At 36.2% G+C, this 14,600-nt stretch overlaps 1 protein-coding gene across 1 annotated transcript; it reads right to left on the reverse strand.

Annotated features, from left to right (window-relative positions):
* Positions 1–9,047: 9,047 nt before the first annotated feature.
* LOC147282180 (Dof-type zinc finger DNA-binding family protein) lies at positions 9,048–10,034 on the reverse strand. The gene has a single exon (XM_086249186.1). The coding sequence runs from the start codon at positions 10,032–10,034 to the stop codon at positions 9,048–9,050; it is 987 nt and encodes a 328-aa protein (XP_086105312.1).
* Positions 10,035–14,600: the final 4,566 nt, after the last annotated feature.

A 14,600-nucleotide genomic window follows, 5' to 3' on the forward strand; every position in this document is an offset into this window, starting at 1 on the left:
ATATTTGCGGGAACGTACGCATGAAACATGATATAGGATCAGGTTCCTTTGGAAAGGTCTGATCAAGTTCTTGCAGCGAAGGAGACAAAAAAACAGCAATATATAGATTCAAAGGTCATGAATACCCTTAGGGTATGCCTGAACAAAATTAATGCCTTTCAAACTTTTTTTTTTCTTAAGCCCACAGTTTTAAATTTTTAATTACCAGTTCTGGGTTTGTTGATGCAAATTGATATATTGAGAACTGGTCCAACACAACAGAAGGTCCAGCACCTCCTGAAAAAGAAGGGATTAGGTAATTAAAAAGGAGTTTCTAGCAAGCTAGACTTCCTAAAAAGCCTGCAGCGCGCCAGCAGCCAGAGAAATTTGTCTTCTTCTTGCAAGTGCATTATACAATTATTTTGCCCCTCATTGTGGACTGAATATATACTAATATTATATAGTTTTCTATATTCCTGCAGTGAATTAATGTTATGAGTAATGACCTGCAATTGCAATTTCTAGTAGCTGGGATTATTTATTTATTTATATCAGTTGCACCTTCCTTCCTTGGCAAGACAAAGTACAACTTCTTGTGCTTGACCTCGCATTACGAGAATAAAAAAATTAAACATATTGTTAATTAGTTTTTATGTAATCTCCTTTCAATGGGTCTTGACATCATTAATAATGTCTGAGTCTTGTGACTCGATATAAGTTATGAGTGTAGATAAAGTTAATTTCATATTAAAAATGTGACACCTCAATTTACAATGTATAAGTTGGATCAGATCTTATATATGATTTAATATAATATATAACTTATTTTTTATATTTATTAAATAATTTTATACATTAAATTATGTGAATAAATTTTTGAGTCAAATATGATCAAATTATTTCTCTTATCGAATAAATGGATCATATTATATGATCCATTTATAGGTCTACAAAGTACAAACAAGTGGTATCAAAGCTGACTGAGTTCTATTGAGTCTTACAGGTTTCCTAGCTACCTAAATGGAGGGGACTCAAGAAAGTCCTAGCTAGCACCGAAGCATTTTGAGGTGAAACTTCACACCTAGACATATAGGTCCATGGCTATATTTTCGTGTTCCTGAGTGGTTAAGGGCCATTTTGTTATTGCTATGAAGTAAAATAATTATGACCAAAAGGTGATGTGAAGTAAAGTAACCCCTCACCTACTTATTTTGGGACCTGGATTCTCTGTCAGGCAAAATATACCAGACTGGTACCCAATTTTTAATCTCAGCCCTTGATTCAAGTTTGATGGCTGAGATTTTGCCATATCAAAATCGTCTTTTTTCATAAAATAATAGGCCAAAATAATATTGAAAAGATTTATAAAAAAAAACAAACCACCATCAGCCCACCGCGCCCACCGCACTCACCGCACCACCCACTCCTATGGCTTTCCCAACCACCCTCCTACCATTTTTTTCTCTATCTCTATTCTTTTCTCTCCCTCTGCACTCTCTTTCCTTCTCTCTCTCTTCCCTCCAGATCGGAGTCCCGAAGTCCGACGCAGAGGCAATGGTGCAGGCGGCTAGGGCTTCTTTCTTGTTGAAGTTCACCATCACACCATGCCCACAAAAATTCAGGATGTGATTCAAGAAGGTGAGTATGAGAAGAAGTGAGTTTCAGACTTGGAGGCTTTGCTTACACCACCGTCATCATGCCGAGAGAGTTAAGAGAGAGAAGGGAAGAGGGAAAAAATGGGAGGAGGTGGGGAATTCGGGACTGTGGAGGGTGGTCGAGAGCGCAGGCGAGGAGGGTGGTGCGGTGGGAAAGGAGGGTGGTCCGATGGTGACGTGGAATGGGAGAGGAGGTGGGGAGGGTGGTTGGGAGGAAAGGAGGGGAGGGAGGTGGCCGTGGGGTGGGTCTGGGGCCTCTGGGCAGTGTACTAATGCTTTTCTTTATTTTTTTTACTTTTAAGTTTTTAATATTAATTTGGGGAAAATAAAAGGTTTGGTGATGTGGCAACATCTCAGCTATTGAAGAAAATTGAAGGGGTTGGATTAAAAGCCTGGTATCAGTCTGGTATATTTTGGCTGGCAGAGGATCCTGGTCCTTTATTTTGAACCTTAAAAAAAAACTTATTTTGATTTCAATTTTGAAAATAAGCAACTTTTAATTTTTTTAGTGCCTAATTTTAAACACCCTACTCATCAAAAAAATTTGTCTAAACCCCCACCTATCTAGAAACTCTTTCAAAACCCCCTAAAACTTATAATCCTAAATTACCCTTCTGATGCATGCTGACGCGCGCTGACGCATGCTGACACATGCTGACGTTACTGTAACTGTATTTTGGTGAAACTGTTTTTTTTTTTTTTTTTTGGAATTGAAGTTTTTGCTAAAACTCAATATTTCACTAAAACTAAAATCAACACTGAAATTGAATTTCATTACACTAAAACTGAATTTCAAAAATTCAGTTACACTGAAACTGAATTTCAAGAATTCAATTACACTGAAACTGAATTTTAGAAATTCAGTTACACTAAATTGAAGAATTCAGTTATGAATTCACTTACTGAAACTGAATTAAGTGATGAAACAATTACACCTCGACTAAAATGCAATTACACCTTAATTAAAAAACAATTACACATTTACTAAAACAATTACACTTCACTAAAACAGTTACACCTTTACTGAATTCCGTTTCACTAAAAAGAACACAGCAACCTTATAAAAAAAAAAACAATAACAATACAATAAGGCATTGAGATGAGAGGAGTAGCCAACAATACAACGTCGTCCGATCATCTCACGCGCGACGAGTACACGACAGTCGCCACTGCCTCGATCTGTTTCTACCTGCAAATTTGATTCATCATATTTCAGAACCATAATTTCATTCAAAATTCATTTAAAACTCATGTTTCACGAGCTGAAACTGTTTCATGAGCTGAAACTGTTTCACGAGCTGAAACTGTTTCACGAACTGAAACTGTTTCACGAACTGAAACTGTTTAATCAATAAATGTAGGCTTAAAGTTCCCTATACACAGTTACAACAACACACAATGAGGTTCGATTTGGGGTTTTTTGATTCATCAGCAATTGGTCCAATTCAAACACATAGCATTGAAGAGTACAATGAGGAGAAGAATATTAGTACCTGACTCGACGGAAATGGCTGCCGGAAAAGCCAAATCGCCGGCGAAGAAGCCGCGGCCTTTGTGGCTTCGATCTGCCGCCGTGGCTGATCAGATGGAAAATCCGAGCACACCATCGTGCTCAGGACGTCGAGAGGAAGAAGGCTTGGGTGGTTTGGCATTCCAACTCCGCCGAAAAAGGCAGATCGCCGGCGGAGAAGCCGCGGCCTTTGTGGCATCGATCTGCCGCCGTGGCTGATCGGATGGAGAATCCGAGCATACCATCGTGCTCAGGACGTCGAGAGGAAGAAGACTTGGGTGGTCCGGCATTCTAACTCCGTCGAAAAAGGCAGATCGCCGGCGAGCACCACCGATCGTAGTGGCGGCGATCTGGGCTGTTTGGGCTTGATTCGGGGCGAGTGATGACAGAGGGAGAAAGAGGAGAGAAAGACGAAGCTGATGGTGGTGGTCTTGCTGGCAACCGTTGCCGGACGACACCACACGCGCCGACGACAGCCGCGCGCGGAGGAGAGAGAACAGAGAAGGTGCAGGAATGAGAGAGAGAGAGAGAGAGAGAGAGAGAGAGAGCGTGAGGATGAGGATGAGAGAAATTAAAAAAAAAAAACTGATTTGAATAACAGGGTTATAATAGGAATATTTAAAAAAATGTGGGTCAAACATAAGTGGATGTTAGTTGACCAGGGGATTTTGGGAGAGTTTAAATGACTAATAGGGGGTTTTGAATTATTTTTAATAAGGGTGGAGGTTTTGAAATAACTAAACTCTAATTAGGGGGTTTTGAATAGTTTACATTAATTTTTTTACCAAATACCTTTGGATTGAAATTTTTTAAAATAAGCTACTTATTTTGGCCACATCTTTATGATCTCAAACTAGGCGTAGGTTAGAGACAATATGATACTCAATCAAATTTAGTAATTGGCTTACACTAGTCGATCCGTACTCAACGTATTACTTTTATACGTATAAGTAACCTCCTCCACCTTGTCCACATAGTATACGTAACATGAAACCAAATAGTGAAATACGAGACATATCACATCACGAGTACAAACTTAATTATAGTAATATAGCATTACACATGATATAATGTTGGGGCTAATGTATGCCTGCACTCCTGCCCAAAAGTGCATGGCTCTATTGCGTAAAGGGTCCGGGAATCTATGGCATAAATACGACAACACAATCTGATTAATAAGGCACTTTGCGGGAGTGGCCACATCGATCCGCTTGACATAGTTAATTTAGACGCATAGTTCAAGGGTATAGACATTATTAACCCCTATTTTTATCCCATTAATTAAATCTTTTATTAGACATGGTTTAGTGTGTACACATTTACATTCTTATGAATGAACCAATACATTTCTATTTCTGTCAAAATTTCAAGTACGTTGTTAATTTACTGTACAAAACAACATGGTAATTACATACCCTTGTATGCCATGTTATATGTACTAACCCTAGGGTGATTAAATTGTATACATGTTATATATCACTTCTTAACAATAAATGAAATTCTAAGTGAATTAATAATAAAACACTCTCCCGGGCCAAAAAAATACTCTCTGCAAGCATATACTCTCACTTATTTTTCGGTTATAATGAGATCTGGAGTGTGGACCATAATTCCATGATATATGGAAAAAGTTACCCAAGATTTTTGACTAATATATCATGAGATATACACCTGCATGTCTTGTGGAAATAAGTGGTTGTTTTGTACTTTCTGCTGAGTTGTAAAGCATACATATATATCTGGCCCCAACTCCAAAAAAATAAGAATATCAATAAAAATAAAACACACACATTTATACGTGAGAAAGATATATACGAAGAATTGTGTTGAAATGTGGCCTATTTTTTGAGTTACGACTTACGAGGGAGTAATTAATTATGTATAATGTAATACGGTTATGTTGTATTATCATTTATGTATTATAATATAGATGAACGATATATTTATATTTATAGAATATAATATTAATAATAATTATACTATATAAACATGATACAATTATACAAAATAATTACTTAATAGGTAAGGTTACTACAAATCCCTTCCAATCTTCAGCCCACACCGACACGCGTATAAATACAGCTTGCACATGGTAAGACTACACCTGGCTGGCTGGCCTGTGTATATATCATTCATATATAATATCATCAAAATTCGTCGTCCAATATTTTTACGTGGTTGGATGGACAACCATGCATCACATTCATGTATCTCTCTCTCTCTCTCTCTCTCTCTCTCTCTCTCTCTCTCTCTCTCTCTCTCTCTCTCTCTCTCTCTCTCTCTCTATATATATATATATATATATGTATATTCATCTTTTTTTTTTCCTTGTCATCAAAAGTGCGATATATCCACTCAATTAGTCATACAAATCCCTTAGCAGTCAGCAATTACAACTTATAATTGCATCCATGGAAATAAGTCATACATGATAGCATTGATACCGTACCAGATGAGCAATCTATATATCTAATTAACTACTCGATCTATATATACTAAAGTATTAAGTCCACATGAAATCTAATATTATTATACTAAGCACCATCCCTAGCTTTGACTGTATCATTTAAATTTTTGCCATAAATAAATGAAAACTAAAATTAGTTTATGTTTAGATAAATTAAATATCATCAACAAATTTAATGAATGCAACAGTACTTTTTATTAAAGAGTTTTACTTTTTTTTTTTAGTCCATTAATATATAGGTACTCATTTCTAATTTTATTAACCAAAACTACCTAAAGCCTCATTCTTCCTTTGCGGACCAACTACCACAAACTCATTCTTCATTTGCGGACACCAAAAATATAACATGCAGATATCTTCCAAAAATACCAGCATCAACGCATCACCAAAAAACAGAAACAGAAACTGCAAGTCTGCAACTCCAATAAACTGTAGTTTCAACTCCAATAAACTGGAGTTTATGTTCACTTATAGTTCCAGAAACTGCAGTTTCGGTTCACTTGCAGTTCCAGAAACTGCAGTTTCAGTTCACTTACAGTTTCAGAAACTGAACTAAACAAAAAAAATCAAGAACCTACTACTGATGTAGAGGTTGGGATTTGGGAGGAGTTGAAGATGTGGAAGTTGGGATATGAGAGGAGCTAAAGATGTGGAGGAAGAGAGGAAGGGCTGGGTTTTGGTGGGTTTTGGCGGCAGGGGGCGATGGTAGGGGGCGAAAGCAGGGAGAAAGAGAGAGAGAGAGAGAGAGAGAGAGAGAGAGAGAGAGAGAGAGAGAGAGAGAGAGAGAGAGAGAGGGTGGGTTGGTGGTCAACGCAGGTGGGGGATGAAGTTACTGATGGAGGAAATGAGAGAAAGGAAGAAGAAGAAAAAAAAAAAGAGAAAGGAGAAGGAAAAAAGAAGAAGAAAGAGAAACGGAGGAGAGAGAAGAGAGAATGAGATCAGGGTGGGTAGTGGGAAGTGTGGGTTGAGTGCATTGATAATGTGGAGAGATAAATCAAATGCAGTGACCTAATTCTTAATAAAGTGGCCTAATTGCTACATTTTAATGATCATCGTATTACAGATTAAAAACAATAACTAGTATGTAGCTTAGGGTAATTAATTCTTTTTTTTTTTTTGGGTTCCAAATATAAAGGAGTTTTGCTAGCCACTCTAGTATATATAATGAACCATTGATTGGTGAGTCCACATTGTACGTGGGACAGTAGGACCCACTCTCACATTATACATTGGCCATGCATTAAGCTAAGGCTAACATTTTAATGTGTGGCACGTCAATTAATTACCCTGACACTCGCTCATGTGCACGTAGAGAATTGAGATAGCTAGTATTTTTCATTAACTAATTAAGTAAAGTTATAATTGTGGCAAAAAAAAGTTATTTGAAGGGGAATATATGCTATTCGATCCCCTTCTCCAATGACATTTATTTATTTATTTATATTTCATAGTGTATTTTCATGATCGAAACCGTTCATTTTTTAGATAATTATTTGAAGATCATCTCTGTAAAAAATAAATTAAATCAAAAATCGTTTGATTATGTAATCGTTATCAAATAAACAAAAGGTGAATCAAATTATTACCAAAACCTTCTGTTTATTTGATTACAATTACATAACCAAACGATTTTTGATTTGGTTGATTTTTTACAGAAATGATTTTTATAGTTAAATCTAAAAAAAGAATGATTCCGATTATGAATTTACACTGCGGAATGAGACTAATAAAAGAGAAGGTCGGTGGAGAATGTGGATTGGAAAAGATGTATAACATTCCTCATATATGAATATGCAAACTGTGTAGTACAAGAGTAGTAATCTTTTTATTATTAATGAATAATGATATATGTGATTTGATGAAACTTTGTAGGGCGGCCCTTTATACAAGAGGATTGTCGAGTGGAATTGAAGAGGATTGTCGAGTGGAATTGAAGATGATTGTGGAAGTTAGTTATTCTTGGATCATGGACGTTTCTGGGATCATGTGTTGCACTAAGTTTCATGTAATCTCCCAATTTATAAAATCAATTATTCAAATTAATTAAGCTAACCTTCAATATATTACAATATTATGTTGGGAGCACTCATTCCAATTTCCAAGTTCCAATTAATTACCAATCTAACTTCTGGAAAAATAAATAAAAATTGATTAATCAATCAAGCAAGCTGTTTTCCATAAGTTTTTCAAACCTGAGCATGGTTTTCATGGCTACGCACTTACAAGTTACAACATGTGCTTACCATAAATTTGAAGGTTTCAATTTTCTTTTTCATCCAAATGACAATGATCGATCACTACAAATTGTCATCGTGGAACCACTCAATTAACATAATTATATGATCAAAATGGGCAGAGGCACCACTTGGACTATATCAACCAACCTAGGGTCCTTGATCGATCTTGACCAATTAATTTTCACTATTAAAGGGTTTTGAGACTAATTATACTTGACGGAATTGCAATTAGTAGTTGAGTTTTATGGTAGTAGGAGATACAACTAAACAGTCTAAATTATAGAATCTTCGAGAAAGACCAAGAAAATTCTTGAAGAATTCAGTGAGAGAATTTCTATCATTCATGCTTTTATATCTCTGTTACATTAATAATGAATATGGATCGATACAAAGTCTATACATAAGCCTTAAGCAGCAACCAGAAGCTTCTATAAGCTTCTAGTAGTTAGTTTCTAAATTCTTCACTGATATATTATAGATAACAATTCTAACCTACTCTTTGACAGACTCGATCACCAATATCATACAACAAATTAAACTGTACGGTAGGTTTCAATATGTGTTTTTTGAGTATGAAATTAATTAAGAGGGGATTAGAAGGCAAACCATGGCAGAAATATTATCATCATATCATGCACTAAATATTCTGCCTCAGTTGAAGACCTTACAATGCTTACTTTCTTTTGGCGTCCCATGCCAATTAATATGATTAGAACCAAGAAAAATAATAAAGTATGCAGACTATGCAGTAAAAAATTTCCTGTTGTTTGGATCGCCGGCCCAATTTGCATCAGTGTATGCATGCAAATACATTAAGAGGAATAAGACCAGCAGACTTATACAAAGCACCAACTATTAAGTCTATTATTGTGTATAAACTAATCTGCATTATGCAGTGTCACAAAAATGGATGGATCGAGGAATTGGTGGTTCGCCGGGGTTTTGAATGAAACACGCAGACATTTAATAATTAGTACCACTTTGCAAATGGAATAAACAAAAATTACAATATATATAGATCTGCTTATTTACCCAGGAAATTAAACGAGGTCATTAATAAATAGGAGCATCATATTTATAGATTATTCTCAATTTCCATTCCATTCTCTTCTATACATAATAATTGATTATATTCATATATAGTATACGAAAACAAGAAAATTAAACTAACAATGGACATCACATTTCTTCGATATCCATCATGATGTCCTAGAGAAAGCTTCATCGCATGGCAAATCGAACGGACTCCAACTACCAGCAATCAACAGGTTCGGATCATGAGCTTGATCAGCTGGTACTCCAAGCAGAGGTGTAGCAGCTTGCATTGTATGATGATGATGATGACTAGCCATAGACATTTGAGAAGTTGATGACCACAATGCCTCTTGGCCTGGCAATGGTGGCAACCCAAAATCGCTAATTGCATCATGATCATGACTCAATGCATATTGTACGTGATGATCATGATCATGAGTACTACTTCTTTGTTCTTGATGATGATGATGCTGCTTCTGATTGAATATTGGGTCTAATCCACTGAAGTACATGTGGTCATTGGTGCTACAATTTTCAATGGACAAGTCAGATAGAGTGTGGCATATTCCAAGTGACCCAACAACCCCATTTTCTTCCATCAACTGAATACTAGTACTACTGGTGCCTCCAATAATATTCATGTTTGCTATGCTCGAAAAATCTAAACCCAGGTCGAACTCACTAGGCAATTCTGGCAATTCATCCGACCCAGTTTTGGATTCTGGCTTTTGATTCAAGAAATTTGCATAAACAAGTGCAAGATCAATTCGTGACCCATCTTGGGTCACTGAGGAGCTAGTGGAATTATCTGCACCCAATGATGAATTAATTCCATATGAATTGTGCCCAGTTGTGCCACTATGACCACCCCCATAACCCAAACTCTTAGAATGAATTGCACCTTCTGTAGTGGTGGTGGAGAGCCTTAAGGACTTGCCTCTTCTGTTCTTCCGGCAGCCGCCTCCAACGGGCACGTTCCTGAGGGACCCACCTTTAGTCCAGTACCTCCTGCAGCCCTTGCAGAAGTACCTCGGTTGAGTCAAGCTGTAGTTGTTGTAGTAACAAAACTTGGTGTTGGAACAACCACAGCGGGGGCAATTTGGAGTTATCTGATGATGATGATCATCGTTCGGCTTCCACCCTCTCTCCATTAATGACCCAAATCCGCATAGGCTTCATCAAACCCTAAACCCTCTCTTCCAGAGTTAGAGAGAGAGGGGGGTGAGTTGGGTTACATGTAGTAGTACTAGGTGTGTATAGGCTTTGCTTATATGGGGTCAACTACCACTACCACTACCACAAGCCATATATGCATAGAGACTAGTGTTAGCGTAGAGGTGAAGTAATTAATAAATAGTAATTTGTGGTGGAAATTAGCATGTTGTTGTTTAATTATGGAGGGCGTGCACATGATGAGTGTGTATTGGGCAATTGACTGGGTTTCGGTGCCGTTAAGGACGAATTGAAAACAGTGAGGGTGGTGTGTGTGTGTCACTGCAGCCCCCGTAGGCTGATAGATAGTGTCGGTGTTTGGCGCAAGTAACACAACGGTATCGGTGCCACTGAGGGTGATGAAGGAAGCAAAACCCTCGATATGCTCATTTCAGGTTCCTTTCAGGAGCAGACAGCTGCCTTGCTAGCTACATTTGATTAAAATAATTAAATAACTTCACTACTGAATCCCTCAATATATGAATTCCAATATCCTTGTCATGCTATGTGCTCCATTCCATGCAATTGTAAAGCCCCTCGCCATTGTTCAGACTGGTCAGTTTTTTCTAAATACTGCTATTTATTTTGAAGTTTTGACGGTCACTTTTTCATTGAAGGTAACAAGGAAAACCCCAATTGACTTCTTGATTTAAGTACATGGTTTTCAAGTAACTGGGTGTTTTTGCATCCGTGATCATTCGATCTAGGATGTTTGAGTCTACAGTTTGTCTCATGTCCACCCTTTTACTACTGGACCACTGGTGCGAGTTGGAGTTTTAAGTGTGAAGGCACATTGGTGTTGTCCTCTCATTTGGGATGTAGTTGACGAAGCTTATAGATTTTTCATTATACTCAAAATGGTCGCCAATTAGGCAACTCTTGTATAGTTGTACGCTCAAGAAAACATCTACAATACAACCACTGTATAGCATGCAATCATATTTAATAGTAGAAAATTAATGAGAAATGCTAGTTGCCTTCTCTTTGTGCCTGCTTCTTTCTCTTGTCAATTCCGCAATGCAATTTATTAATTAAAATTATTTATTTTTTAGATCACTCTTTAAAGATCGAAAATCAATCAAATCGAAAAATTTTAGTCAAATAATGTCAATTCCCTTCTTGTCTTCATTCTTTGTAAAAAATTAATCAAGTCAAAATTTTTTAAGTTATCTAATTATTATCAAGTAAATAAACGATATGTGGAGAGGAGAAGAGAAGACATAAAAAAAAAAGGCATAAAGATAAGGCAGCTAGAAAAAGTGAACCCGTCAATATCTAGTGGTCAATCAGCAATGAATGTAAACTAGTCTAGGTTGTACTTGGTATCCCTGGCATCTGTTCGATCTCCACTATATAATCCTAAACACAGTTCTTGTTATTGTTCTCCAGTCCTGATCTTTTGGTATTACAGCACATAAACCAAGAATATAGTTAGAGGGGATCTCTCGGATCTGTAGCTTGTGAATTTTATATATATTAGTCCTTCTGGATATACGATATTGATCATGTATAATTGTGAGAATGTCAATTGGGAAGGCAACCAATACAAAACTTGTCAACCATTTTAGCGACTGCTAAAGCAAATCCTCCTGGATGAGTAACCCACTCCCACAAAAACACAGTGAAGCGCTAAAACCTAAAGATTGGCAAACAAAAAAGAAACAATATTTTTAAACTGAGAGAAAAAAAGGAAAAAAACTATTAAAACAGCAAACAAACTTAAAATCCCCTCCATGATCACTAAAATTTAATTTGTTTTGAAAGGTCTGCCCTAATTATTTTCTAAGGGTAATTCACTAATTCTTATAATGAAAAGTAAAAGGCATTACACACTAAAACGAGTCTCCTTAATCAATAATTCAGATTCACAGTTGTTTGAGAAGAGGTCAATTTCCCATTGACATATAGAAAGCCCAATTCTGCAGAATTAGCAGTAAAGCACTACAAATCCACCAAGTCTTAGAGCCACAAACCCTTAACCCTACAGCACAGCAGTTTGGTAATTGGTAGTCAATTCCCTGAAGACATTCCCAAATAAACCCTAAACGGAATCTTCTTTCGAGAAACTATAATATTGCTGTCAAAATACAACCAACTAAACCAACTAAAAGTGTAGCAGAGCCTTCTTACCCAGAAGAACATGTAAACATACGGCTGGCACACTAAGGGCCAGTTTGATATTGCTGTGAGAAAAAACAGTTGTGAAGTAAAGTCAACTGTAAAGTAAAATAGTTGAGTGTTTGGTAAACTATGTTTTCAAAAGTGTTGTGAGTGCAAAAAAACAGTATTAAAGTATTTGGTAAATGTTAATATAAAAATGTTGTGACTGTGTATAATCAAGGAGTAAAATTTCGTTTTTTAGGGGTATGAAAATTTTAACACCATACCAAATTAATTTCGAAAAATTTCGCCGAAATTTTCTGAAATCCTCGAAATTTCGGCGAAATTTTCGATGTAGAGACCGGAGAGAGAGAGGGGAGGCTGAGACCGGAGGGAAAGAGGCAGAGCCGCCGCCGTCGCTGTCGAAGGAGGGAGAGAAGAGATTCGGGGAGGGAGACAGAGAGGGAGATCGGGAAAGGGGAGGGAGAGGGAGCAGAGAGAAGAGAACATGGAGGAGGAGGGAGTGAGGGACCAGGAGAGAGAAAGAGAAGATGAGAACTGAAGAAGGAAAGAAAAAAAAAAGGAAGAGGTGAGGTCAAACTGGTTAGTCACGGGCAGGGGAGGAAGAACTGAAGAAGGAAAGAAGAAGAAAAAGAAAAAGAAAGAGAGAGGGAGGAGAGAGAAGATAGAGAATGAGTGTGTAGTAGGGGGTAGGCGTGAATCACGGGGGAAAAAGAGGAAAAGGAAAGAAAAACAAGAAGAGAAAAGAAAAAAAAAAAAGGAAAGAAATTTTTTTATTTTTTTATTTTTTTTTAAGGTAGATTGAGATTTGGAGTCTTTAGGCAATTGGAAAAAAAAAAAAAAAAGTTTGAGATTTTATTTGGGGTTTGATTTGGTCATTTTGGTGTTTCGTTTAGTTGTAAACATAAATTATGAAAAAGAAATTTATCCCCTTATCATGAAGTTTCATGTCCTTAATGTTTGGTTTTTCAATTATGATAATTTGTAAAATTGAAATTTTAAGTAAACCGTTGTCGCCACTGCTGCTATCGGATTGGTTCTATTTTAACTCAATTCGGCTTAATTTAACTATCGAAGACCATTTTTAAGTCCCTTTGAGTAAGCTTGCTACTTTCCGTTGCCAGATTGGTGATTTATTCGTGTAATTTTATTATGTAATTATTAATTAGTGAAGTATTTTTTTAACAGTATTGTCTCCGGCGCACATTATATTCATCATATATCACATAAAATCTACTATATTATTGATTTCTTCAATGTTTTTTATCAATGTAGTAGATAATATGTTAAATAAACATATGGCCAAGTTTCATTCAAAATTTCCATATTTTAATAGCAATTTTCGTCGTTTTTGTCCAATTTTATCGAAATCGAAATTTCCGCGAAAATTTCCTCGAAACCGAAATTTTACTTCTTGTGTATAATTACTAAAATGGATATGATTCTGAAAGTGCATTTCACTTATTTGTTTGGTAAAAATAAAATATTTTTTTTACTTGTTTTTGAAATTTTTGACTACAAATTTTTATTAGCATTAATTTTTCTAAGAACAACATTATTAAATAAGTATGCTTATTATTTTTTTAGGTATATTATAATTTTAATCGTATAAATAAAATTAAATAATTAATGATCACAATATAAAATATAACTAACAATGGACATATTTTTTAATTTAAAATAAAAAAATAAAAATTATAGAAATCAATGAGGGTATTATGGGTAAAATAAAATATTCATTGTTGCTGTGAGTCACTGCAGCTTTCAAAAGCACTTAGAAATCTGTTTTCTATTTTTGCTGTGGGGAGTTGAGAATTGTGAGAAAAAGCAGTTTTTTTTTTTACCAAACACCATAACTGCTGTAGGTGATTGAAAATTGTCATCCACAGCAGCTTTTGAGTTCTCCATCACAATCTCAAACGGGGCCTAAGTGTGAGATTCACTATTTTTTGTATTGGTTGCACCAAAAAATTCAAAACAATAGGCATAAATTCAATTTAAATATATAACTATATAAGCTATTTCAACATGGTCCATGAACTTTAAAATATTTCAAATATACACCCAATCTATTATCTAAATTGAAAAATGAATTTCTGTCAATTGATTCGTTAAGAGATCAGTTAAATGACAGCTTGGCTTTTGCTGATCGGGATTACTTAGCGATGTGGCGCTATCTCAGCAAACATTTTTCGCCAAATGAGCGACACAGGTCCACAATTTAATAATAATAGAGAGAAAGAGTTTGTGGGCCCATGTCAGGGGTTAGATGGACCCGTGTCGTTCATTCCCCGCCAAATGAGCGACACGGGTCCACCTAACCCCTGACACAAGTCCACAAACTCATCATCTTTTTCTCGCTCGTTGAACACAAGTGAGAGATT

This window comes from Dryas octopetala, chromosome 6 (genome assembly GCF_963921425.1).
Source record: "Dryas octopetala chromosome 6, drDryOcto1.1, whole genome shotgun sequence".
Taxonomy (NCBI): domain Eukaryota; kingdom Viridiplantae; phylum Streptophyta; class Magnoliopsida; order Rosales; family Rosaceae; genus Dryas; species Dryas octopetala.